At 35.0% G+C, this 27,256-nt stretch overlaps 9 protein-coding genes across 11 annotated transcripts in view; 5 read left to right on the top strand and 4 right to left on the bottom strand.

The window, feature by feature from the left end:
- LOC149496478 (putative pectinesterase/pectinesterase inhibitor 41) overlaps positions 1 to 110 on the bottom strand; it is a 912-nt gene extending 802 nt beyond the window's left edge. The window contains exon 1 of the mRNA XM_089721348.1: positions 107 to 110. Coding sequence (XP_089577474.1) covers positions 107 to 110 — 4 coding nt within the window. The remainder of the gene's footprint in view (positions 1 to 106) is intronic.
- Positions 111 to 1,941: 1,831 nt separating this feature from the next.
- LOC105642552 (epoxide hydrolase 3) lies at positions 1,942 to 4,884 on the top strand. Its single transcript, XM_012227415.4, has 3 exons — positions 1,942 to 2,597; positions 3,867 to 4,102; positions 4,337 to 4,884. The coding sequence occupies exons 1-3, from the start codon at positions 2,133 to 2,135 to the stop codon at positions 4,581 to 4,583; spliced, it is 948 nt and encodes a 315-aa protein (XP_012082805.1). The 5' UTR covers positions 1,942 to 2,132; the 3' UTR covers positions 4,584 to 4,884.
- A 1,043-nt stretch (positions 4,885 to 5,927) lies between these two features.
- Positions 5,928 to 8,342, bottom strand: LOC105642551 (large ribosomal subunit protein eL18y). Its single transcript, XM_012227413.4, has 5 exons — positions 8,202 to 8,342; positions 8,020 to 8,109; positions 7,815 to 7,943; positions 7,250 to 7,432; positions 5,928 to 6,309 (listed from the first exon to the last, which is right to left on the bottom strand). Exons 1-5 carry the CDS (start codon positions 8,202 to 8,204, stop codon positions 6,151 to 6,153), a joined length of 564 nt encoding a protein of 187 aa, XP_012082803.1. The 5' UTR covers positions 8,205 to 8,342; the 3' UTR covers positions 5,928 to 6,150.
- A 1,926-nt stretch (positions 8,343 to 10,268) lies between these two features.
- SEC15B (exocyst complex component sec15B) lies at positions 10,269 to 14,979 on the top strand. 3 transcript variants are annotated; one of them, XR_016321007.1, is made up of 3 exons: positions 10,269 to 12,871; positions 13,618 to 14,038; positions 14,693 to 14,979. XR_016321007.1 is itself a non-coding variant. In XM_012227412.4 (2 exons), exon 1 carries the CDS (start codon positions 10,399 to 10,401, stop codon positions 12,820 to 12,822), a length of 2,424 nt encoding a protein of 807 aa, XP_012082802.1. In that variant the 5' UTR covers positions 10,269 to 10,398; the 3' UTR covers positions 12,823 to 12,871; positions 13,618 to 14,240. The 3 variants fall into 3 exon arrangements, 2 of the variants coding, with proteins under 2 accessions (XP_012082802.1, XP_012082801.1); XM_012227412.4 differs by lacking the exon at positions 14,693 to 14,979 and having other exon boundaries at positions 13,618 to 14,240; XM_012227411.4 differs by lacking the exon at positions 13,618 to 14,038 and having other exon boundaries at positions 10,270 to 12,871.
- Positions 14,980 to 15,931: 952 nt separating this feature from the next.
- Positions 15,932 to 16,868, top strand: LOC105642547 (uncharacterized). Its single transcript, XM_012227410.4, has one exon. The coding sequence runs from the start codon at positions 16,134 to 16,136 to the stop codon at positions 16,725 to 16,727; it is 594 nt and encodes a 197-aa protein (XP_012082800.1). The 5' UTR covers positions 15,932 to 16,133; the 3' UTR covers positions 16,728 to 16,868.
- Positions 16,869 to 17,175: 307 nt separating this feature from the next.
- On the top strand, positions 17,176 to 17,884 carry LOC149496477 (uncharacterized protein At5g01610-like). The gene has a single exon (XM_089721999.1). The coding sequence runs from the start codon at positions 17,283 to 17,285 to the stop codon at positions 17,766 to 17,768; it is 486 nt and encodes a 161-aa protein (XP_089578125.1). The 5' UTR covers positions 17,176 to 17,282; the 3' UTR covers positions 17,769 to 17,884.
- Positions 17,885 to 18,709: 825 nt separating this feature from the next.
- Positions 18,710 to 19,510, top strand: LOC105642545 (uncharacterized protein At5g01610). Its single transcript, XM_012227408.4, has one exon. The coding sequence runs from the start codon at positions 18,849 to 18,851 to the stop codon at positions 19,386 to 19,388; it is 540 nt and encodes a 179-aa protein (XP_012082798.1). The 5' UTR covers positions 18,710 to 18,848; the 3' UTR covers positions 19,389 to 19,510.
- A 3,703-nt stretch (positions 19,511 to 23,213) lies between these two features.
- On the bottom strand, positions 23,214 to 23,921 carry LOC105642544 (indole-3-acetic acid-induced protein ARG2). Its single transcript, XM_012227407.4, has one exon. It carries the CDS (start codon positions 23,714 to 23,716, stop codon positions 23,438 to 23,440), a length of 279 nt encoding a protein of 92 aa, XP_012082797.1. The 5' UTR covers positions 23,717 to 23,921; the 3' UTR covers positions 23,214 to 23,437.
- Positions 23,922 to 25,140: 1,219 nt separating this feature from the next.
- LEA-5 (indole-3-acetic acid-induced protein ARG2) lies at positions 25,141 to 25,816 on the bottom strand. The gene has a single exon (XM_012227406.4). It carries the CDS (start codon positions 25,628 to 25,630, stop codon positions 25,364 to 25,366), a length of 267 nt encoding a protein of 88 aa, XP_012082796.1. The 5' UTR covers positions 25,631 to 25,816; the 3' UTR covers positions 25,141 to 25,363.
- Positions 25,817 to 27,256: the final 1,440 nt, after the last annotated feature.

Raw genomic sequence — 27,256 nt, 5'->3', positions numbered from 1 at the left:
TTCTATCCAATGGTGACTGGATTTAAGACTAAAACTTAAAAGGACGAAATTGACAAAAGTAAAACTGTTTTGGAGGATAAAATTAAAAATTTGACTATTTTAAAACTCATATTTTTGATAAAATGTAATTCATCTTTGTCCAGGTGGCGTTGATTTCAACTGCGGTCAATTTGTCATAACTATTACTGCAATGGGTTCTATCCTCTGTTCAAAGAAAGCATGCTCCAGGCTCCAGCAATTGCGAAATAGAACTCTAAGTCTATGCATGAGAATGGCTTTATTAATTTATACTTCTGTTATTTGGTTGACTCTTTCATTTTGTTTCCTTTGATCCATGACTTGAAGCATTCTTTTAAAATTTTTTGGAAACCAGGTCAGATTAAAATAAATTATATATTAATATATATGTATAGTTAAATAAGTGAAAGTATATTTTATTTTTAAATAAATTTTACTTATAAAATTAAGGATTAAAGTTTTGAGTTATTATTATTATGAGAATTTTATCTGAATACTGTTTAAATCAAATGTAATATATGTATACGTATATATTTATAGTAGTAAATTACGGTTTTATTTATTATTATTTTTTAAAGAAATTTGATTAATCTTGATCATAACAGTTTGGAAGTTTGTAGAAAACAATTTTTTTTTTCTTTCATTCAAAGCACGTGACGAGGTTCCATCTTCCATGCAAAAACTTGCTAAATATTTCCATGGTCTAAAATATAAAATAAGAAATATAGATATATATGACAATTATTTTCCACATCTATCCATAAATATTTTTGCACGGTCAGTTTCATTTTATTCAAAAAAAAAATTGCATAAGAAACTGAAATATCATGGAAATAATTCCTGTCATTTTATAAAATATCATTATGGACTTATTTATGCACCAAACCGATAAAAAACAATGTTTTAGATATTTTTAACCATATACAGAGAGAAAAAATTAATAACATATAAAAAAAAAAAATTCGATTGGATTGGTACATGAGACCACCTATACATGCGTTGCAGACAAGAATTTTTCTATTATCATTATGTAAGAATTGAATAATTATATAAAGTCCTTCCCCAAACAAAAAAAGTCATTATGAAGTGAAAATCAAAATGTGTGCTTGGGAAAAAAAATGTATTATAGTGTTGGAAAAATGATAATAAAAGTGGAAATGGACTAGGAATCATGAAAGCAGCACCAATGATGAAAAGGATAGGAACGAAGTTAGAAAAATAAGCATTTTGAAGATGGTTTGATTCCAATCTAGAACCATGGCTTTTGGTTGTCAAAATTTAATTTTCTTGTGTAAAATTATTTTCCAAGGAAAAATAACTTTCCAGGAAAATGATGAAATGAATATAGAATTTACAGATTTGATTTAATTAAAATTTTATGATAAAAATTGCGTTTAATTAAATATAATTTGTGGGAAAGTATAAAAATGTGCAACGAGTTATACATACAAACACTTAATGTTCCAACAACATTACTTTAACATATCAGAAAAACTGCAACTTGATTCAAATTCTCTGCTTTGAAAAATATTGCTTACATAAACACACTAAATTTCCCAAATGAATGCTATAAAACTTAACACCAAACTACAAATATCATGGGGAATATTTCCCATTTCCACTTGGGAAGGTAATTTTTTTTTTTTGACAATCAAAATACTGGTGGAGCTGTGGAAATTTTGTAAGAAGACTTTCAACCAGGAAAAAAAAGTTAGTTATTCCTGTATTTTAGAATGAAGAATATCTAGAAATCCTCATTTCCAGTTTGGAAGGTAATGCGTAATTTCCTTTTTTTTCTTTTTTCTTTTTCACTGGGCACAATTTTAATTAACGGGCTGAATTGATAGAATCAGACTTGATCCATGAGTGGGCTGAACTGGGTCCAGACAAGTCGATCCATTATTCATTCTTTCTTTGATTATCTTCGCGCTGTGTCTTAGTGCTCATCTGGTTGGATGCGTTAGCTTTGTGGGATTTTTTGTTGGTGAACTTTTGCTTTCAATGATGAAATAAAAGTTAAAAACTTTCCTTTGGTTTCGACGTTCTTTGTATTTAGTAGCTTTCGCACTCTTTGACAAGACGAAGCTCAAAATCGACTATCAACAAGACGAGAGATGGAGAAGATAGAGCACACAACGATTCCCACAAATGGCATAAACATGCACGTAGCATCAATTGGGACCGGCCCAGTTATTCTCTTCCTACACGGTTTCCCTGAGCTTTGGTACTCGTGGCGCCACCAGCTCCTTTCCCTCTCTGCCCTCGGCTACCGTTGCATCGCCCCTGACCTTCGTGGCTACGGCGATACCGACGCGCCACCATCCCCCACTCAATACACCATCCTCCACCTCGTGGGTGACCTTGTCGGCCTGCTTGACTCTCTAGGCATTGAGCAAGTGTTTCTTGTGGGTCATGACTGGGGTGCGATAGTGGCTTGGCATATGTGCTTGTTTAGGCCTGATAGAATCAAGGCTTTGGTTAATACTAGTGTTGTTTTCACGCCGAGGAATCCAAACCATAAGCCTCTGGAAAAATACCGAGAATTATTAGGTGATGATTTCTATATCTGCAGGTTTCAGGTAAGTTAAATTCTTTTCATTTCCCCTCTCTCGAATTTCAGTTTCAAGGTCTTTATCGATCTCAATTAAATTAGGTGGAAGTGTGATTGTACTTCAAAGTTCAGATCATTTGCATTTATTCTTCTGTTTATCAAACATTTATTGTCATTTATTTCACCTGAGAATGTAAATTAAATTTTTTTACTTCAATTGTGAATTGTAATTCCATTTGCAGATTTTTGTATTTGAAACTTGATTGGTGTTCACAGAATTGAAAGTGAAGTCACTGCGCCAGAAAAGGGAATAGAGTAGGGTTGGCCTTAGACCCACAAATATTTATGATCTTAAGTACAGACAATTTAGACTGGCTTTTGATTGATTAATCATCTTGGACTAAAACAATGAATTTCTCTTTTCCTCTCAATGCATTTGAGTTTGGCAAGGACTTGTATGCACAGTTGCATCATTTTTCGCTTTCTCTTTTGCCTAACCATGTTAGAAGATAAAAAATTTTCACTTGTTGTTATTCTGCAAATTCTGGCCTTAGTAGTCAGTTTTTCCACTTTTCTACAGAGAAAATTGCCTAGGACTACCAGGAGGAACTAAATATAATTGTTGCTAATGTTCTGACAGTCATCTCTTTGTTTATTTGAGGTTAAATGTATTCTAAGGCAATAATTTTTTTTTTTTGCTTTCCTTTATTTTTTACTTTCTCAACTGTAGTTATATTTCTAACGAAAATTGTAGAAGAGCTGATTTTGATGATTTTCACACAGCTGACAAATTCAATTTATAAAACTTCAATTACTGCTAGACATGTATCACGTATGTACCATATTAATGTCTGTATTAGTAATATACTGCAATGTAGGTGAGTGTGAAATGCATTGCACAATAAGGATTTGGAACGCATTGTATAGAGGCTTAGGAATAACAATTCTACTGGCCAAATTGCTCTAACTCTACGATTAGTTCATTTTAGTATAGACTTCCCTTGCATGCTCTCACAGAAGAACTATGCCTACAGATTTTGCTTCATTAGATAAGTGAATCCATTATGTTTCAATCAATCCAGTACTGAGCGTCTTTCATGCATCATTTTCATGTGAATTGAGAACTGATCTTGAAGACATGGTTGTCGAAAATAGTTATCTTCTTGCAATATTGATATTAGCACGCCTTTTCAGGCCTATTTTCATTTCCCCACCTTGTTGATGCCACAATTGTAACATATAGAGCCCTTACTCTTCCTGAACTAACCAGCTGAAAATTTGCTGAATTGTGTTGCAGGAACCAGGAGAGATTGAAGAAGACTTTGCCCAAGCTGGTGCTGCAAAAGTGCTTAGAAGATTTCTTGCTTCTCGCAATCCAAAACCACCTTGTATACCTAAAATAGGATTCAGAGGTTTACCAGACAATCCAAGTTTGCCTCCTTGGCTGTCAGAAGAGGATATAAATTATTATGTTAGCAAGTTTAACCAGAAGGGCTTCACTGGAGGACTGAACTATTATCGGTGTTTAGATCTGTATGAACCCTCAAACACAACCTTTTTTTTTGTTTATCTTGCAGTCAATTTTAGATAGTAAATAGACCCTTTGCTTAATTTAAGATTCATCTTCCATGTCTTTGTTTGATGTATAATATAAATTCATTTCACATTTCCATTTCCTGTCTCTTTGGCATCAAATGCTGGCCTTGAGGAATCGAGTTATGTTATGCTTATGCAAGCTAAAAATATTTTTTCTGTTGCCTGATACAGAAACTGGGAGCTGACTGCACCGTGGACAGGGTTGCAAATTAAAGTACCAGTCAAGTTTATAGTGGGGGACCTGGACGTTACTTATCACTTCCCTGGTGTGAAGGAATACATACACAATGGAGGATTGAAAAAGTATGTCCCTTTTTTGCAAGAAGTAGTTATAATGGAAGGAGTATGTCACTATCTCAACCAAGAAAAGCCAGAAGAAATCAGTGCGCATATTTACGATTTTATCAAGAAATTTTAATTAGCATTTGAAACTTGTGCAGGCAATAAAAGGGCCATAATGGGTTTTATACTTTTATTAACCCCTGGTTCTCATGCAATCTATTGATCTCATCCACTCAGGAGATGAGATGATTACTCATATTTGGAGCGAGATTGAGACAATACTACAACCGTTTGAATGATATGTAATGCTTAAAAATTAGGTTGGTATTGCTTCCGACTTTCAGACTTGCACGAAGCTGAAAATAATGCGAACTTCAAATTAATCTTGTTTTGGATATGCATTGATGAATCCATAAGTTGCTCTTCCGTTTCTGAAAGTTCATTTGATTTAGGCTTAATTTTATATTGCGTTCCAATCTCACTCTATTTTGATTTTTACGTAAATTTACTAAAGTTCTTCACTTTTTGTATGAATAATACCCTAAATTGAAATTAGAATTTGAATGAATTTCAAATAAAATATTATTGTTAATGGGGTCGAGGACGATCGAGCTAAGTGTGTGTTAACTTAATACAAGTTCATCATTTACTTAAAGAATGTGAGACACTAAATCTGTTCAAACGCCGACGTTTTTGGTACAAGAACCAACAGATAGAGCAACCGTTTTCATCTCCTCTCGTCTCCTGTAAATTCCATTTGATAACGCTCCTGTCCCTAATTTTGAGTTGGTATTCACGAATTGAAACTGTTACCGCTCTTCATGTTGTGTTTTTTGAAACTACCACTACCACCAGTGCCGTTATAGGGAGTGGCGAAGTGCAAGATTTGAATGATTAGATCGGAGCAACCTGGATCTTTTCATGCTTTTGCTTTTTTGTTGATTGAGCTCCATGTTTAGGTTTTTTTTTACCCATCTTACTATGAGTTTTCGGTAAGTTAGCCCAAGCTCTTTTATTTGCAATTAATCCTAAATTTGTAAAATAAAAATCAAAATATAGTGAAGCTTATAGCACAAGTTAAACTTATGGTTATGTTTGGGAGATATGAAAAGAAATAAAAATAATAATACTTTCTTATTTGGATAAAGAGAGGAATGAAAAAGTTTTCTCCAAAACAAAAGGGAAAATAAGAAAAAGCTATATCGAGTGGAGAGAATAATTTTACTGTCCTCCAAAACAAATTTCCTCTGTGATACAAACATAATATCGTACGAGCCGCATAATTAGCCATGTAAAATTACATTGTTTTGAAATAGGTGGTAGATTAATTAAAGAAGTAAACTCAGATCCGAATGCCCAGCCTACCCGGTTTCTGCACAAGTTGAAGAGGACTCATGTCATTACTGCAAAATGAATTGCTATCACCAAGGCAAAAACCAATTATCAATTGCGATAGATCAAAAAACAGCACACTCAACAGTAATCTAAATAAGATAGAATTCTTAATTGTATCATAGCACCACTAAAATATCAAAATTACCCAACAATCATTAGTCAACTTGCAAAATCTTTCGTTTAAATCAAAATAAAATACAATATAAAATGCAAGATTATGTAATTGTTCCAAACTGGAGGGTGAGAACAAGAAAGTAAAACATAAGCAAATTGGATGTTTGTTTATGGATAGCACTGGCTTGGAGCACTCAAACCCTAAAGCCCCTACTGTTCCTTCTTCCTCTAGCCCTCTCGAATTTCCTTCCCTTTGATCGTACATAGGGTTTGGTATGGCTGTGTGGTACACCAGGAGCTGGTCCAAAGTGCTTAACTGCCTCACGAGCATTCTTAGGACCTCTTAGGAGAACCTGCAAAATTGAGAAATTGAATTGGCATCATGCTCAAGTTTTGCCTGTCTACATCAGTAATATATAAAAAACAAATAAATAAAGTTCTCCAGCCATACCAACAAAGAAGGGAAATCTAATTTATACACAACACGGAACCACTGAGATTGTAAACAATGGCATCTACTATAGATTGATGATTATAATCCTGTATGTATCTAACGCATCTAGAAACTAATGAGCATAAATGTTTTTGCTCATCCTCTAAGTATTCTTTGTTTCATGATTATCACTATATACCATCTTATCCCACACGCCATAGCATCTCAATACAAGAAAGAGCAATCAGAACTGAAATGTGATTAAAAGAAACTACCATCCAGCCCTGCAGATGAGGTGAGACAAGACTGTTCCTATGAAACTAGTGTTTGAAGGTTGCAAGCTCAGTCGCTCCAATGCTCAGTTCCAGACCTGAGGCTGAAGGGAATATTACAGCCTCCAATGACTAGTCCAGGAACTGTATTTGATTGGAACCAATCCAACATCCCTGGCTTGGCCTTGAACCTAATAATAGGATTTCAAAGTCAAAGCTTATTTGCTGGGATGAGGGTCAGATGTTTAACTGGGTAGCCATAGACAAGTAGCTGCGCCTGATACACTACTGAAATTAATTGTACTGGATAAGGCAAATCTTCAGAGACTAGGAAAAAATTTTGACCTGGGCTTCCTCAGAAATATATGGATGGTCATACTGATTGCTGAATTTACACACAGAAAATAACTTAAAAAGCATGTGAAGTCTAAAGATTGTGCATAACAGAAACTAATAGCAAGGATGTTATTAAATCACACACCATCAACACAAAAGTCATGCCAATTTGCTTACTATAACATTTACTTATGCAACTAGATCAAGAATTACTCATTCAACCACCAGTAAGGATGGTATTAAATTACATACCGTATTCTGACCAAGAGGTGCTCTAAGAGCAAGTTGATCAAAGGTCAAGCACTCGCCACCTGCCTTCTCAATCCTTGCCCTTGCTGTCTCAGTGAACCTCAGTGCAGTAACCTTCAAAGCAGGGACTTCATACACACGAATATCATCAGTTACAGTCCCAACAACCACAGCAATCTTATCCTCCTGAAGAATCAAAGCCAATAAATAGAAAGTTGAACAATTATGCCCAATGTAAACAAAGTTAAATATAGAACAGAAAAACGTAAGAAATTGGAAGCAATGGAATAAAATGTGTTCTCTATTAGTGAGCTGAGACATTTCTCAAACACTAGACAGCAATATCATAACTGGAACATCAGACTCTTTTCTTTCTTCCCTACAATTTCAGCAACCAAATAGCATACAGCAAACTTTCCCCTTTCAGCACAAAAGGAAGAAAAAATTCAAAGCTAAACTAAATCATTTAGTGTCGTTGAGGTGATCTTTTTCATACAATTATTTTGTTTTCCATAATTGTCTCATAAACTAAACAGGTAATAGGGAAGGGATGGAGAGAGAAACCAACCTTGCCCTTTGTGAAACTAATCAAACGAGAGAGGGAGAGAGGTGGCTTGTTAATCTTGCTCATGAAGAGCCTCTTAAGAATCACCGCATTGAATTTACTACCAGTTCTCCTCACCAGAAATCGATACAACTGTTCACAAATCCACCCGTGTAAGTATATATAAAACACACGCATGCACAAATTGAAAGATTAGAGAGATTAAGACCTTGACAAGTAGCTTGAGGTAGATATCATCAGACTTAGGCGCAGTGCGCTTAGTCTTCTTGCTCTTGCCTCCGGCCTTCAAATCGATACCCTATAATCACAAGCTAAGGTTCAGATATGGAAGAAACAAATAGAGACAAGCTTTCAAAAACTGATAATAAGGCTAGCTGGTGAAAATGATACCATTGTCGTTCCTCCTTTTGCTGCTCGGCGCGCGACTCCTGCGAGGCAAATGTGCTTAAGGGGAGGGGCTAGGGTTTTAGGACTTTGTAGATGAAAGTTGGATTCAGTCACTTCTACCTGTCGTTAATTCTATCGAATTATGTTGCATCCTCTTCCTTTACCATCCACGTGTCTGATTCAGTTTGATCTGAATGTCAACAAGATTGATTCGCTGTTAATAACGATGTCGTTTACAGCTAGAGAGATTTTAGGCCCACCGAGTAGTTAGGCCTGGACTGTGATATCGTCCAGCCCGACCTACCTGGTTGGAACATTAGCCCTTTTGGTATGAGAATTCTGTAATAAAATAATCATATTGATTAAAAAATAGCTAAGAAATTAGATTGAGATTGTAAAACAACTACATTAAATTTGTATATTATAATTTGATTTTTTTATCCATATATAATTTGCTTAGGGTTTTTTAAGTTAATTATAAAATCATTTGTTAATAAAATTTAACATATTGTAGTTATAAATTACATGTCCTTTTATCCTAATTTAAAAAATTAAACTTAATCAAATTGGGTTGTTGGCATTGCATTTTCTTTTTTTTTTTTTCCCCTCGCAAAGAATGAAAACTTTAAATAAAAAATAATGTAATTTTTTTTATTTTGCTTCCTAATTTTTGAAATTTTTTTAAAAGACGGGAACTATAGTATGTAAAAATATGTCATTGATCTGACACTACGATGAGTGAAACTTGAATTTTCAATCTTTTAAGAATAATCTTTAGTCATTTGCCATTGAACTCCATACTATTCTTTTTTTTTTTCTAATCTCTAGCCATGTATTATATTTTTATGTTTTTTTAAATTACATCTTTATTATTTTAAATTAGAAAATTCAATATTCTATTAATTCTATTAAAGATAAAAGTAAAATTAATCATAAACACAAATTTTATGTCTTGAATTAATTTGTTCTATAATAAATAGAAAAGTTGTACTGTTATGATAAATATAGTCTATTTGAAAATTCTATTGTAGATTTATATCCTTATTTTATTATTTTCTTAATTAGAGTAGTAATTACATCTTCATATTTAGTTATACGTTCTTTGATAAATATGATAATTGATCAATAAAATTCTAAAAAGGAAAAAAATTTGAAACGTATAAATGCTTTAAATTTTTGGTGGAAAATGTATTAGCATAACAAAAAGAATGCAGTTGAAATAAAATGTAAGAAGTTCTTTTTTTAGGAGTAGGATAGATATTTTATAATTATAATTGAAAAGTTCGACATCTTAACTTTTTAAAAATATGTTAATTTATAAAATTTTATCTATTAAATATTTTTTAAATTGTATCTATTGAACTTTTATCCGTTAGCTAAAAATGTAAAAACCATTGTCAGCTAATTTAGATAAAAAAATATAAATGATTATAGCATTTATTAAAAATTGCCTAAATTGCATTAAGAGTTAATGGATCAACCAAAAAATTAATTAGCAAAAATTTTAAATTCATATATCAATTTATATGTTAAGCCGGAAAACTAAATAGAAATAAAATAAAAATAAAAACCATCAAATCGATTTTTAAAACATTCTAACTAATATGTGAATATAATGAAAATGTACAATCGAATTTTGTTAAAGTCGCGAAATTTGTCTTGAGAAAGAAAGGCGTGAGGATATTTTTGAAAAATTAAAAAATAATTATAAATTAAATATAATTTTATTTTATTAATTTTTTTTATTTATGCGGGAATCCGTTAGTTGAGAGCAACCAACTACACTGCCAGAATAGCATCGTCGTATGGTTAGTTGTCCCATAAACAAAGAAAATATTGGAACTTGTTTAGCAAAATGTTATTACTTTATCTAATTGGTTAATTGAAGAGTTAGAATTTTTGTAAGAGAAGTTGAAAGTAAAAACTCTGGAGTTACCGTTATACAGAAAGATACGAGAATTACTGAATGATTGATCAAGTGAATGAGAGTAGAATAATTAACCTTTGAAGATCGAATATTTGTCTTTAAGCTTTTACCTCGTTAACTATGAAATTGCCAAAATACCCCAGTAATTACCGTTGTCAAAATTAGTCAAACCAAGCCTCCAGTTTCCCCGATCTTCTCCTTTGTCAAAATAACCGCCTCTAATCAATCCTCTTCTAAATCGTTTCCCTCATCAATCCAGTAACCGTCACCGAAATGCACTCCACAAAGCTCCGCCGGAAAGTGGCTCCGGCCAACGGAGACGCTGACAATTCCGCCGATAAGCAGGACCAGCTCCTCCTCTCAGCCGCCATCTGCAACGGGGAGGACCTCGGTCCTTTCGTCCGCAAGGCTTTCGCTTCCGGCAAGCCTGAGACACTTCTCCACAATCTCCGACAGTTCTCCCGCTCCAAAGAGTCAGAAATCGAGGAAGTTTGCAAAGCTCACTATCAAGACTTTATTATGGCCGTCGATGACCTTCGATCCTTACTCTCCGACGTAGATTCACTGAAATCAGCCCTCTCTGACTCCAACTCTAAGCTTCAGTCTGTAGCGGGTCCTCTCTTAACCGTCCTTGATTCTTATATAGAGGCCCAAACCGTCTCTCGCAATGTGAACTTAGCTCTTACTTCAATCATGTCTTGTATCAAGCTCATGGAGCTATGCTCCAGAGCCAACGATCATTTATCCAGTGGTAACTTCTACATGGCCTTGAAGTGCGTGTATACGATCGAGAACGAGTTATTGGATAGCACGCCATCGTCTACTTTGAAGAGGATGTTGGAGAAGAAGATACCGGAGATTCGATCGCATATAGAGAGGAAAGTGAGCAAAGAGTTTGGTGACTGGCTTGTGGAGATCCGTGTAGTAAGTCGCAATTTGGGTCAGTTGGCTATCGGTCAAGCTTCGGCGGCGAGGCAGCGAGAGGAAGACCTGAGAATCAAGCAGAGGCAAGCTGAAGAGCAAAGCCGTCTCAGTTTGCGAGATTGCGTGTATGCTTTGCAAGAGGAAGATGACGACGACGGCATAAATGGTGGAATAGGAGATGATGGTAAAGATGGGTACAGTAATGGTGGCAGTGCGTTGTTAGGGTTCGATTTGACTCCGCTGTATCGAGCTTATCATATCCACCAGACATTAGGACTTGAGGATCGGTTTAGGCAGTATTATTTTGAGAATAGGAAGCTTCAGTTGACTTCAGATTTTCAGGTATCATCCATGACCCCTTTCCTTGAATCTCATCAAACTTTTTTTGCGCAAATTGCTGGATTTTTTATAGTAGAAGATCGGATATTGAGGACTGGAGGAGGTCTCATCTCGAGAATGGACGTTGAAAATTTGTGGGAGACTGCCGTTAGTAAGATGTGTTCAGTGTTAGAAGATCAGTTTTCTCGGATGCAAACTGCAAATCATCTTTTGTTAATCAAGGATTATGTGAGCTTGCTTGGGGTGACTTTGCGCAGATATGGGTACCCAGTAGATGCTTTATTAGATGTTTTGAGCAAACACAGGGATAAGTACCATGAGTTACTGTTGTCTGATTGTCGCAAGCAGATAGCAGAGGCACTCGCTGCTGATAAGTTTGAGCAGATGCTAATGAAAAAAGAATATGAATACTCGATGAATGTTCTTTCATTTCAGCTACAGACATCGGATATTATCCCGGCATTTCCCTATGTTGCACCTTTTTCATCCACGGTGCCAGATTGTTGTCGAATTGTGCGGTCCTTTATCGAAGATTCAGTGAGTTTTATGTCCTATGGTGGGCAGCTTGATTTCTTTGATGTTGTAAAGAAATATTTGGACCGGTTATTGGGTGAGGTTCTGGATGAAGCTTTACTGAAACTTATAAATACATCAGTCCATGGGGTTTCCCAAGCAATGCAGGTTGCTGCAAATATGGCTGTGATTGAACGTGCTTGTGATTTCTTTTTTCGACATGCTGCACAACTGTCTGGCATTCCCTTGAGAATGGCAGAGAGAGGTAGGAGGCAGTTTCCACTAAACAAAGCTCGAGATGCTGCGGAAGAGATGCTATCTGGGTTGCTTAAACAGAAGGTTGATGGTTTCATGACATTGATTGAGAACGTGAATTGGATGGCGGATGAGCCCATACAGAATGGAAATGAATATGTGAATGAGGTCATAATATATTTGGAAACTCTGGTTTCTACTGCTCAACAGATATTGCCAGCACAAGTTCTTAAAAGGGTCTTGCAAGATGTTCTTTCTCACATTTCAGAGACTATTGTTGGGGCATTATATGGGGACTCTGTTAAGAGATTTAATATAAATGCTATCATGGGGATTGATGTAGATATTCGGTTGTTGGAATCTTTTGCAGATAATCAAGCTTCTTTGTTCACTGAGGGAGATGCAAATCAGTTGAAAACAGCACTTGCTGAGGCAAGGCAATTGGCTAATTTGCTTTTGAGCAATCACCCTGAGAACTTTTTGAACGCTGTAATTAGGGAGAGAAGCTACAATGCTTTGGATCATAGGAAAGTTGTGACTATATCAGAGAAGTTGAGGGATCAATCAGATAGACTATTTGGAACTTTTGGGAGCAGGGGAGCCAGGCAGAATCCCAAGAAGAAATCTCTAGATGCGATGATAAAAAGACTCAAGGATGTCAGCTGATTTGGTTCAATGCTGAACGAATTATACTTGCTCTTTCTCTTAATCTTTGGTATGAATTTTTTCTTAATTCTTATTTGTTGCTATTTTTATTTGCTTCCATTATTTCCTTTTGATTGTGTCAATAGCTATGCAAATTAATGTTTTTGTTTTTTTGTATTTATCATTCATACATATGCATCAGGTTGTTGTATTGATTCTTCTGATTTACATTAATGTTCCCTGTACTTTGGATAGATCTAAGTCAAATCAAACACCTTCATCCAATTATCTAGTTCATCAGGAATTGAGGATGATGTTGACTTTTGTATTAGTCTTCTCCTTACCCTTTTCTCCCTCTTATTTTTTCAGTTGACTGTCTTATCAGAATGCTAATTGTAAGTAACGGATGCTCTTATACAATTAGGATCAGATTCTTGTTCCATCCTAAGGTGTTTGTAGTTATCAGTTCTTGCTTTCATTGCGAAACTAAAATATGAAGGGGTAAATTAAAGTTTTAACATGATGATATTAGGTAGTTATGTTTGGATAGGCTTTTGTGTGTGACAAAATATAGTGAGATTGACATCAATTGCATGATCAGAATTTATGATGAGCATGGATGATATTTAGTTTTATAAGCATGTTTCTAGTTAGAATTATGGATCAATAAAATAGAAAGCTACAACTAAACATGTTTCGTCCATGGGATTAGAATTAAGCATGTATGTGAAAGCTGAGGATGAGCTTAGATGCTAGAATGAGAATCCATGCTAAAATTTTGGGAGATGATTTTTATATTCATTCTTTATTCTGAAGATGTAGGACTTGATCTATGGACTACCTTGAGCATTTGACAGAGTGGTATCATCAGTGATTACATAATTGCTTGGCATGGGGAATTGCGATGAGTTGATTGTTGACAATAGCGAGTGTATTATTGGTGGCAACAATAGCTTAAGAACAATAGGCCTGTATCAGGGTTGTATGGCCAGCGGTTGTTAAAAGCAAAGCCTACAGAACAATGTACTTTTGTTGGAGATTCCGTGCTTTTACTCTGATGCATTGCTGTATTTTAGAAGGTGGATATCAATCCAACTTATTTGACAATTGGAACTTGGAAGTAAAAAGCATCATAGCCAACTACTACATAGTTGCCAAACAACTTGGAACCTAAGGCCTCCTGTTTTCAGCTCACAAATGTGGTCTTTCTCTAGTTGCATTCTTTTATATATCATCTGTGAGTATTCATTTCATTTGATTTAACGAGGTTGTTTTACCTGTACCTCGTATTCAGACTAGGTTATTTTGTGGAAGATTGTCAACCTGGCACTTGTATTTTTATGGCAGACATATCTTCTAATATAATTTGGACTTAGAACAGTAAAAGATAGTACATATTAACTATAAGCTTGAGGTATACTTTAAAAGCTTTGTTTTCATCTGTGATTCGTGTGCTATTTTTATTTCTTTCTAAGGTAGACTCAGAGACTTGGGCTCTACAATCATGTGGTTAGAGCCATTGCTAGCTCTAATTTGGCATATACCCCCAATGTTTGGAGGATGTGATCAGGAACAAGTGTATGTATGGCACTTGTTTTTAATTCCATCCATGTTTCAATATTTCATCTTCTTAGGTGATTCCTTATCCTTTAAGCGCAGCAATTTATTTTAGTTTATGGTTAAACAAACCTGCAATTGCGGGTTAATAACATGCTCCCACTTCTGAATTTCAGATCATTAAGAACTTTTTGTTGATATTCTCAATAATCTTCTTGAGACTGGAGGATTCCTTTTCTCCAACCGCCCCCCCCCCCCCCCCCCCCCCCAAAAAAAAAAAAAAAAAAAAAATTTATATATATATATACTTAACAGAATGTTTGTCTTGTTTTAGGTCAAGGTGAATTCCCATGTCTGATTGAAGCTTACCTGTTCAGATATATAATCATAGAACCTGGAGGTTAAAGGGGAAAATATTCTGTTTAGATAAGATATCATTCAATTCAAGGAACCAAGAATTTATTTCTTTTGTATGGGAAATTTAGGTTTTGGCATCATAAATTTGGGTGATGTTTTGAAGGTAACGGATTAATAACGTGGTAAATGATTTTTACATTTGTAAAGTGATTGAAATTGCCAGAAAAGGCGTGGTATTATTTAGTTTCCCTGAGATTTCAAGCATCTCTAGCATTAAAATGCATTATAGAGCCTCATATTTAGCTGCGATATGTATTTACTGTTATAGCGGTAATATTTATGAAATCTTTGCCGTTGATCCTCCTGCCCTTTGTAGTTAACAAGTAGGTGCTTTACCTAATTACGCCTTTTATAAAGAAGCAACCAAATATCCACCATTATTATCTGCAAAGAGAAACAAATTTTGCAGCTTTAGATGGCAATATTATGGGGAATTATCGTGATTTTGAGTTATATTACAACCCCAGTTGCATTTGGGTCATCATCAGCATATGATGTTCTTCAATACTACGACTTGCCGATGGGCCTGCTTCCAGAGGGAGTGATAGGTTACATGTTAGACCAAAGCACGGGTGAATTCTCCGTAGTTCTGAACAAAAGTTGTAAAATTTCCGTCCAATCATATAAGATCAGGTACAATTCCAACACAGGGGTGAAATATCCGAAGGCAGGCTGGATAAATTGGGAGGTGTTAAGTTTCGTGTTGCATTCTTTTGGATTGGGATTGGAAAAGTGATTCGTGAAGGGAACCAGCTTCAATTCTCTGTTGGACCAATATCATCCAAGTTTCCAGTTCAAAGCTTCCTCAAGTGTCCGCATTGTTGACACTAGACAGATTTACAGTGCTAGATCACAGAATCGTCCATCACTAAAAAGGAACTTATATTGTACCTTTTATATTGAGAATAATAATTTTCTTTTTTTAAAGGAGTCATGCTATTTGGTTTAATGGTATTAAAACGCTTGTGGGATCAAGAGTTTGAATCATTAAAAAAAAAAATTATAGTGTAACGGAATTATAATATAGGTATTAAATAGTATACTTTTAAACATAAAGGTATTTATCATTGTATTTGATAAAAACTAAGGTATTATATAATAGTAATTATCCCATCCCTATATTAAGTGAAATGACAGTATAGGGACACTCCACTACATGGGTTGATAATCAAGCCAAGCGTTCAAGCGTCGCTATACGCTAGCTCTTTCCTCTCTCCCGTACCCATTTAACCATTTTATCAAACACCTCTGCTTCATTAATAGCCACTTATTTCAACAACGACAAGACACTGTCCTCAGTGGTAGTACCTTTTAACTCCATCTCGCCTCTCCCTTATATTCTTGGTAGTTGCGATGAAATGCTCTGTTTTAATGTGTCTCCTATTCAATTACCAGTCACAACTCCTCCGCTGAAACCAAACACTCAAAATTTGAAAATGGGTTTCTTTGCCTTTCCAAGATCTTCAACTTTAATGGCCGTTTTATGGTCAATCGCCTTCCTTGAAATGATTTCTGTCACATCTCCATTTGCTTTTGGTGTTATTGATGCAGAAAAGCCATCAGCTTATAATGTTCTTAAAGAATACAACTGTCCGATCGGTCTTCTTCCAGTAGGCGTAACTGGGTACGAGCTAAATAGAGAGACAGGTGAATTTGCGGTCTATGTGAATGAAACTTGTAAATATAAGATTAATCAATACACGCTCGAGTATAAGAGTACCATTACGGGAGTAATATCGAAAGGCAAGCTCCGGAATTTGACGGGCGTTAGGGTTTTTGTTATTTTGCTATGGATTAATATCGTGGAAGTTACTCGAGATGGCGATGAGCTTGATTTCTCTGTTGGAATTGCTTCGGCAAACTTTGCAATTGATAACTTTAAGGACTGTCCCAGGTGTGGCTGTGGATTTAATTGTAACAAGTTGAAGAATAGTCTTGTTTTTTCTTCTTAATCAGTTCATATTTATTTTATTGGTTAGAAACTAAGGGATGTTCAGATCTATGAGCAGAGCTAATTATGAAATTGCCTGTAGCTGTAATGTAATATTGTGTTTCGCAATATTGTAATGAAGGGTTTTCGTTCCAATTTTTAATCTCTAGAACCCTAATTTTAGATTTCAGAACCTGCAATTACTTGTTGGCTGATTGGAACGTACTAGATCTTTTCATTTTCATTTTGTTTGGAAAATCCAATAACAAGAAGTAGGCTTAGGACTTTAGGCCCAGTCCATTTTCATACAATATTGAAGCACGTTTAGCGGCTTAGGACATTAGGCCCAACCTCGTTGTCTTAACTCTGAAGTAAATGGCATATTCCAATATCCAATTGTGCACGTGGAATCTACTGCGTCACGTTTCTCCAGCATCAACTATAAATAGTTCAATCTCAATACCAAATAGTCAAAGGTCAAAACTCATCTACCTAAGTTACACTCGCGTTTCCGAGACACCTACAAAAGCCCTTATATGTATTTCCTATACCCGTCAAGACCCTTTCTAGTTCCACCATGGCCTTTCTCCTCGCAATTCTCCTCTTTCTGGTCTCCTCAATCCAATCGGTCACCGGCAGAGGCAATTTGACAGTCTATGAGGTTCTCGAAGAGTACAATTTTCCAGTCGGTCTCCTTCCAAACGGAGTAACTGGCTACGAATTGGACACTTCCACTGGTAAGTTCTCCGTCTCTCTCAATGAAACTTGTTCATTCACCATCGATTCTTACAGTCTCAAGTACTCGACTTCTATTACGGGCGTAATTAAGAAAAATAAGCTTTCTAGCTTGAGCGGTATCAAGGTTAAGGTACTTTTTCTCTGGTTGAGTATTACTAAAGTGATTCGAGATGGCGACGAGCTTGAATTCTCAGTGGGGATCGCTTCTGCTGATTTTCCTGTGAGTAATTTCTATGAGTCTCCTACTTGTGGTTGTGGATTTGACTGTGACGATACTAATTTGAGAGAGAATTTCAAAATCAATCATCTATTTTCTTCTTTCTGATTAATTAAGTTCGATTCTCGATCTGTATGTGGATGTGTTTGAGTAGACTGATGCTGATGGAAGGAATTGTTGTGGTTTGAAATTTGAATATTTAAATAAATATTCGTAACGTTAAATTTGTTTGTTGTGATTTATTTTTTTGAGATTTATTAGTGGTATATCACGTCCTTCATACTGTTTTTCAAAATGATTATTTAAATAAAAGGACAATTACGTTACGATCTCCTGGTTGAAATACAATTGACGAAATTCCTTTTATTTTTTAAAAAATATAGAAATAGACTTAATTGTATTTTTCAAACTACAGCGATTATATTATAATTTTTTATAATATTTCAATATCTCTTTTTATTTTTGTGTTTTCTTGTTAATTAACGGAAAAATATGTAAAAATTTAAAAGAAATGATCTAATATTATAATAAAAGCAAAATATAAAGAAAAATTAATATATTTAAAAAAAGATAATAATTGACCGTTTCTGTTTTGCAAACCACGTGAATCCTGCTGTGATTTTCTCTAAATAAAATGGAAGAAATAATAGTATGAAAATATTGTAACAAAGGGCAAACAAATAAAAACAATAATTTAATGCCTAAAATAAGTAAGTTACGATACTAATACGAGTAAATAGGCAATTCAACCTATTGTTGATGTATAGACCTTAATAGTGTGTGTGTGTGTATATATATCAAAGGGTGACATAGCATAGCAGGGTCCCCCTCCATTAACGCAAGCAATATCAACGGATTACATTTCAGAATACATAGAAATAAGCGTGAGGGGTCTCAGCTTGCAACGCGCTGTTTTTAGTGAGAAACACGTGCATTACCTAGCATACCCAACAGCAAGAACTAAAATCAAACGGCGCCGTATAGACTCACTAGCTTACCACGCTGTCGTATTTTCCCAGTCCCACAAACGTAGCTGGTCTTCCTTCTTTCTCCACCTCATCATTGTTACTATTTTAGCTGGCAACCAAACAAGAGCCAGGGCAACTTTCCAGAAAATAACAAAATTTTCTAGGGAGAGAGAAATTGTCAACCGTATCCACTGCGCAATCCTATGAACAGAGAAAAGAAATGAGTAACATCATTCTAGTCCAAACAAGTCCCAGAGCCGCCATGTCTTTCACGGCTCTTTCAACTCTTCTCCTTGTATCATCTCTCGCCGCTTCATTTCCTGCCGCCGCCGCGGCCGATACTCAGACGGCGTATGAAATCCTCGCCGGATACAACTTTCCAATCGGTCTCCTCCCTAAAGGTGTGATCGGATACGACCTGGACAAAAACACTGGTAAATTCAACGCCTATCTGAACGGTTCGTGCGGTTTTTCTCTGGAAGGTTCTTATCAGTTGAATTACAAATCCAGAATCAGTGGTTACATAAGCAATGGCAAACTCACAAATTTGAGCGGCATAAGCGTAAAAGTGCTGTTTTTGTGGCTGAATATTGTGGAGGTGACTAGAGATGGAAACGAGCTTGATTTTTCTGTTGGGATTGCGTCGGCGAGTTTCTCAATTGATAATTTCTATGAGTGTCCGCAGTGTGGCTGCGGATTGGATTGCAATAATGTCAAAGTAAGCAACCTTAGAACCAATCCATTTGTTTCCTCAATTTAGGTATTTTAAATATTAAATTTGTTCGAAGAATCTTTTCAATGCTATGTGCTAATGGATATTGGATGATATGCTTATCTTTCTATCTACGAATGGAGTGACATAATTTGGGTTTTGTTTGTTTACTGGAAATTGTTGTATAACATTTGCTTCATAGGGGATAAAGAAAATGTGCATGTTTGGTTTGTCTGTGTGGGGGATAATTATGTGCTTTTTAGCTTTAATGCTTTGCCTGGAGTGTTTTCTGAATGCCTCAATATGGGCATGGAAAAGAACCCATTTTGTAATGGTAATTGACGGGAACGTTATTATTATTTTTGTCATTGCTTTTGATAATGGGCTTTTACTTTTCAAATTCAAAGCTTTGAAGGAGGGTATACTGTGGTAAGAACATGCTTGATAGGCTTTTATAATATTCCATATCCTCTTTTCTGTCAATCCCTGATATGGTGATAGGATTTATATGTAAAGTAAGATGATGGGAAATAGGAAATATACATTGCATTTTAGTTGAGTGTTTAACTTTACTCTGGTGCAACTCGGAATTTGATTCATCATAATTGCTCTTGGATACATATAGGTTCCATGCTATGGCTAGATCAAGTTCATTACTCATATACCTTTGAAGTAGATATCCAATGAGATGCATTTAAATTATGGCTATTAGATTAGCTAAAACAGTTGCCATGATAACCTTTTGAAAATATTTGGAGGTAACCATAGTTATTAAAGGCGCGCCTAGATCAATTTCATTACTTACGTAACTTTTAAATAAATATCCAATGAAATCCATTTTATGGCTATTAGATTAGCTATACCAGTTGCCACAATAATCTTTTGAAAATATTTGGAGGTAAGATAAGCCAATGAGTCATTCATTTGCTTTGGGGATAAGCATTCATCCATTTCATAATTGGTTTGTTACGGTATCATTTTCAGCTGATCTATTTGAGCATCATATTATACAGCTCAGCTGATGTTTTGATATGTCTCAGTAAACTCAATTAGATAACTTCTTGCATAAGTGGGAAATGATATTAAAATTCCTGAATTTTGTTTGCTATATCCATAGTAGAAGCTTGCTTATCATTTGACTTTCAAATAATTGTGGAATGCTAATCTTGATACAAGGTAAACCTATTGTAGTGTTTAGACATTATGCAGCAGATCATTTCCTATTTTCCTTATCTACTGTGTTAATCTCTTGCTAACTCTTTATGTTAATCTATTTTAATGAAAATTGTTCTTAAAAACGCATTTTTGAGTTTGACATAAATCAAGTGAGGTGAACAGGTTTGGTATCTAGCCAATTCCAAAATCACTACCGAGAAAACTGGATGAATTGCATCTCTCCATTTCTAAATATTATGGAATTGAGTTTCCTAGAATTAATTTCCTTAATTGCTTTTCCCTTGTGATGTTCCGACTCTTTTAGTACATGAGTATAAACATTCAACTTAATCACAGTTCTTGATTAAGTCTTCATTTTCAGTTCTCTTGATGTCACTTTAACTACAGTACTACCCTGCTGATGTCATTATGTTATCTTCCTGATGCCTAACATTGTTGCATTAAGATGCAATAGAACTCCAGGGTTCAATTTTCCACACATAGATTTTGTAAAATTAGTTTTAAGTTGGAAAAGAAATATATATTCTCACACCATATACTATCAGATACTGAGTCACTAACAGTGTTACAGCTATCCAGAGTTCAAAATGGGAGGCAAACTAATGCATGGAAATATTTACAAGCTATAAGCTTTAGTGTTTTGAGATGTTAGCATGAAGGTTATAAGTTGATATCAAATGATTATTGATGGGTGAGAATAGAACGCAGTTTGACAATGAAATTTCCATAAGCTATAAAGAGAACTTGATGGCTGTAATTTAAAATCTCTGAAATTATACTTTCTTAAACTAGTGATGAAAAGTTTTACCATGATCATACACCCTTAGTCAGAGATTGCATTTTACAAGGTAGATTTCAAAATTATTATGGGGTTAATTTTGAATTACCTTGCATGGGCCAAGAAACGGTTAATTAGGTTAATAGGGGCTTGGTGCATTTGGAGAGTGAGGTTGGAGATGTTTGGATGACTAATTTGAATGGAGCTATTGGACGCTGGGCTGGCATAAAATTTGATGGCTGGATTTAGGTCGGTGCAATTGTTAAAGTTTCTGTGATCTCTTATTCAAACCAGGGATTTTGGCTGAGAGTACACCCCTTCCCTGTTGTCTGAACAAAGAACTAGAATAAATACCATTTGTTTACCTTCACCTATTATTGTGAACCTGAGAGAAGATTTTGTTTTGCCAGTGAGATCTTTTGTGGGGAACTTTGTTGGGATAGGGAAATTGGAACTTGTTCCATCTTTGTGAGGGACCATTTTGGCCATTCAATTAGTAGCATCTGCTATTTTATGCTGGAGTTTATCTTCTTTTACTACGACATGGTGTTGTGAAGGATACCAAGCCAAAGTAGGGATGTTTTTGAATAACATCATTAGGAAATTGCTGCTGATACTGGTTGAGATGGAATTAATTTATCCAATTCTTTTGCTTGTCATCCTTATACTGCTTTCGAGTCAATTTATCCAGAACACATTTTTTTGTTCTTTCTTTCTTTCTTTCTATTACTTCTCTGGTTTGCAGTCAAAACACGTTCGTTTCTTTCATTCTTTTTTCACCATGCACGCAAAAAGATGTCACTTTTCCTGGAAATGCCAAATTTTGTTTGTTTTCTCACGACGTTTGCTGATCGAGCATTCTAAAGATTAGCATCTTCATCGCTCTCAATGTTATTCCAATTTCCTCTATTCTCATGAATTCTTTTGCCGCCTGGAATATGCTGCTGGGTGAGTGATCAAACTGTCTCCTTTGTATCTGCGTCTTCAGCCACAGGCTAAAAGTAAAATCTAACTTAATTGGATGTGGAGCGGAAAAATTGTGGTATTATTTTTTGTTTTCTTGAATTTCGATAACATGTGGAAAATAAATCTTAAATTTGCTTGTCAGTGTTATCCTCTGTCACAAAACTGAAATTGACAATGGTTGGTGCGAAAGCTAATGGAGAACCCAGAGCATTTTCTATCAGACACAGATTAATAGATTTTTCTACATTATTTTGTTAAAATTGATTTTAAATATAAAAATCAACCCATTTATTATTTATTTATATATTTTTGCGGGGTCAGGTATAACAACAATCAATCTGTGGTTGTATTTTGTATTTAGGCCTCTCAATCAATGTTTTATTGTTATTCAAATAACTTGCCAATGATTATAACTTTATTTTTTTCGATAAAAAAAATCCTTTCTTTTGTCCCATTATTAGATAATGCAAAACCCAAAAACGCCTAAATTACATTTTTGTTTAAAATACTAGATCATGTCATTTTCAGATTGTTCTGAAGGAAAAAAAAAAACGATACGTCTAGAAGAGAGTTAGCATTGAAATTGAGTTTTTATTTTTAATCCTGAACGAGTCAATTAGGGCAATTCACAACCAAGTATATACAGCTGACGCTGACCCGACTCTTCCAAGTGCCCAACTTGCGTTGCGTATTTTACTTTTCTTTAACAGTTCACCGCATCTATCCATCTACATTCACACGTCTCTTCCACTTTAATGTATAATTTATTCAAATATTACTTTATAAGATTTTTTTACAAAATAATTATAAATTAGTATCGACCCTTCTTCCTTATATGTTCACATTTATATCTTTCTAATAATAATAATTGGGATTCTGTAACAAAGACCAAAGAGCAGCAATTGAATTTAGTGACTTGGAAAAGAAAAAGAAAGAGAACATGATAACCAATCTGAATTGAAAAATTAGTAATTCAAATTTTATAAGAAGAAAACTTGTCCCCAGAAACAGAGACGAAAGAAGAGCGACAACAAATATTATAAATTTACGCGCGCGAAAGAACCCTAGGCCGGCCCGGCCGCTTCCTTCTTTACGCGTTTTACCCCAGCCCCAGCCCCAGCCCCCCCACCCCTTTTTTTTTTTTTTTTGCCTAGAAAAGTAGCATAAATTTGTTTGTTCAGTGCCTCTTCAAAAGCGTAGCCCTTAACTCGGCGGCATCAATCTCCTCGTTGACGTTCTCCGGTCTATAGCATCCGGTACGGGGATCTGGAACCCAGGAAATCTTATCGGTGGATCCAACCGTCTGCTCTCCTGATTTCTTTACCATTGCGCCGCTTCTGGCAGCAGCTCCTTGTGGTGCTGCAGTTGGCGCTGCTGCCCCAGAAAATCCTCGTCTGTTAATTGCTTTGGTGACCAAAGCAGAAACAACCTTAGCGTTGGAGAAAGAGCGAGCCATTTTGCGATTCAAATACGGAGAGATAATATTTAAAGCTAGATATTATCAAAACTACTGCGGAAACTTTTCTCTTCTGTTCAAAGAATCCTTTCCGCAGTAGCTAAAGGAAAAGTCTTTACAGTCTATAGACTCCTCCTCCCTCTATGAAAGCTTCTTGTTGGTCTGGGAGCGGAGGGCTCGATAGCGTTATATAGAGGGAGGTGGAAAAACCAGTATCCGCAGGTATCCTAGGGTTAATTAGACCCCGTCAAAATCGTTTTCCGGACCACTCTTTGCTTGCCACGTGCTATTCTTTCCTTAAATATGTTTATGGCCGTTCTCTTTTAATTTCTTTTCCACCTAAATTTAGATTTACTTGCTTCACGAAAAAGGAAAAGAAGACTACATAGGGAATAATAATAATAATAATAGTAAAGAAAAATAAATTGGAAAACCATCTTATAAATAGTAACAGTTTAACCACTATTTAGCAATAATATGTGATTAACATTTAGCAAGCGGCTTTGAACAAGTTAAAGCCGACGTCGGTGCTCTAGCAAGTGCTTTACAGCCGGCTGCCGCGGATGACCTCAATAACGTGACATCAGCCATCGACATTAATTGGGTCAATGGTAATTCGAGCAAGCACTAGGCTAGTTTCACTTCTCCTTGTTCAACTTACGAGTTGCACTTTGCTGTGTCTAAATTTTAATTGATAATAAAAAAACATTCTTAATTTTATTTTATGTAACAAAAATTCAGGTTGAATTTATTTGTTAGTTTAATATTATTTGCTTATTTAATTTACAATATTATCAGATGTGATATTAGAAATGATTTCCTCTTGTCCTAAAATAAAAAACATTTTAGAATTGTCGGTGTACATTAAGAAATAATAAAAAATAGTTTTCAAATTTTACTTTTATTTAATTATATTCATAAGTTACCGTTGATTTTGTTATAAAATCTTAAACTATTTATATTTTGAGTAATATATATTAATGTTTTTTATTTTGTTATACTAAATTATTTTAGAAATGTTAATTAAAATTACTTAAATTAAAATAAAATAATTTTTTAATTTGACTAAATTATTCATTATATATATTTTTTAAAAAAAAAGTTATTTCCGTCACTTAATTGCTTAAAATCGACGTTCTTTATCAATTAATTAATAACTAAAATTAAGATGCACCATTAAAATTATTGAGAAAGAAAGAAAAGTTATACAGTAAGATAGATATTGTAAAAAATTGTACACAATACTCATTGATTAATTAATATTTATTCATTTTCTTAAAACCACAAATGAAAATGAGAAGTACAGGGAGAGAGTAATATTTTTTATTATGAGCTTAAATACTAATTTTGCCATAATTATTAGATGCCATAACCTTCCATCTTAACATATTCGAATTTAAAATTTAGAATATAGAAAACATGAATTCATAAATTATTTCCATTTATATAGAAAGGAAAATTACTACGTAAACATTCTTCTTATTGTCCCTAAAAACAGAGAGGACAGAGCAGCCACCACAGCCCACAGCTATTCAGCTAGTAAAGCACAAGAAACTCAAGGCCTGCATGGCCGATTCTTGGCAGTCGAATTGAAGACTACCTCGCTTCCATCCTTCATTGATAGGAAAAATCTATTGGCAGTCAAATTCAGTTTTTCTTCAGAAGCATAGCTCTTAATTCGGCCGCATCAATCTCCTCTGCGACGTTCTCCGGTCTGTAGCATCCGGTACGGGGATCTGGAACCCAAGAGGTCTTCTCGGTGGATCGAGCCATCTCCTCTCTCGTTTTCTTGACCACAACGCCACTTCTTGCAGCAGCTCCGGCTTGTGGCGCAGCAGCTGAAAATCCTCGGCTGTTGATTGCTTTGGTGATCAAAGCAGAAAGAACCTTTGCGTTTGAGAAAGAGCGAGCCATTGCGATTGAAATAGAAAAACTGAGAGAGGTTTTTACAGTTTTTTGAGAAATTTTCAAGCTGCTGAGAAACTTTTTCTTCTTCTCTAAGAAAACCTTTCCACAGCAGCTAAGGAAACCTCTGCTCCGCTTTCAGAATGTGTAGGCTCTTTCTTCCTCTAGGAAAGCTTCTTATGGTTTATGTTGCAAGGGCTCATGGGCTTTTATAGAAGGAGAGAAGCCGAGTTGCTTGCGGATTTACGTATCGGACCCTCTCTTTGCTTTCCACGTGGTCGTCATTGCATAGTAACTTTTTTGACTTGTTCTGCTTAATCAACGGTGATTACAGAATAAAAAAAATGATCGCACGATTGAGAAAGAGAAAGCGTGAGCTCACAGACTTTGTCTTGTATGAAAGATTCAAAATGAAAAAAAAAAAAATATCAAAGCATTGGATGAACAAGAACCTTTAAACGAGGAAAGGTCGTCGTGAGTGCGGTGTCTGGAAGAAAAGGTTAATGATTGAAAGAGCACCAGTAAGATGAAATAAGACATCCACGTGGCACGAATTGGTTGAATGAAATAGGCGGCTTCTGTATGATCTGACCATTAGGCTCGTGAAAGGTCTAAGAGAGTTCCAAGCAAGTCAAGAGTCAAGGAACAAGTTGAGCCCTCTTTCTTGAATTTTAAAACTGAGCGTTGTCTAATTCGGTAGTATACTACAGGCTGGCTTGTTTCGCTTTCAGCATCCAGATGTATAATGTATGTAGCTGTGTATCTTTCTTTTTTTTTTTTTTTTTTTTTTTTGTTTTTTCAGGTTTCTTATTATACTATGTTCCTGTATAGTTTGAAAAAGTGAGCACTTAAATTCTAATTTAGCTATGATTATTATTGTATTTGTTTAAAAGACAAGTTGGCAACAGAATTCCTTTGCTTTGTTGTCATGTCATGTTGGGTTGTTAAAATACTCATTCTTTTAATTTTATATGATAATTTTTTAATTACATAATAATATTTGATTTATTTGAGATCAGCATATATTTAATTTCCAACTTTACTAATTTTCTTGTTTTGTTTACTTTGGCATATGTCTGTGTTGTTGTTAGCAGTGAATGGTTTCAAGTAACGATGCAATTGATAAGGCCAGCTAGCTCAGCTGGATGGATTCATTTCATATCCATCACCAACTTGGCTTTGCAGCTTTACAGTTCACTGTTACCGTTACCCATCTCAATCTCAAACCTTTGTTTTTTTTTTTTTTTTCTCTGTTGGGCGCATAGAAAATATAAAAAAAATTGGTAGTGAGGAATTACTTATGTCAGAACGAGGGAGACAGTCTGCAATAAAAGCAAACATTATATGTGTAAGAACTAACGAAAAGGATTCAAAACTTATAAATAATAATGCATGTTTGTACATTTTCTATATAGATAGTCAGATTATGTGTTTGTATTTATATACAATTAATAATTAATAAAAATGCGTTTTTCTTTTTGTTTTTAATAATTAATAACGATTCTCTCAAATTCACCATATATAGAATTTCACCCCTAAATATTTTTTTTTTAAATTTGTACTTTTGACTATAGAGTGTAGAGACAATTTTTCTGTTAATTAACAAATATAATCTACATTTGAGCGTGCAAAAAT

The sequence above is a fragment of the Jatropha curcas genome, chromosome 5, assembly GCF_041381405.1.
Source record: "Jatropha curcas cultivar XTBG-Jc1 chromosome 5, XTBG_Jcur_1.0, whole genome shotgun sequence".
NCBI classification, from domain to species: Eukaryota; Viridiplantae; Streptophyta; class Magnoliopsida; order Malpighiales; family Euphorbiaceae; genus Jatropha; species Jatropha curcas.
Note: the sequence above shows the minus strand (reverse complement) of the source record. Positions and strands in the feature narration are given on the sequence as shown.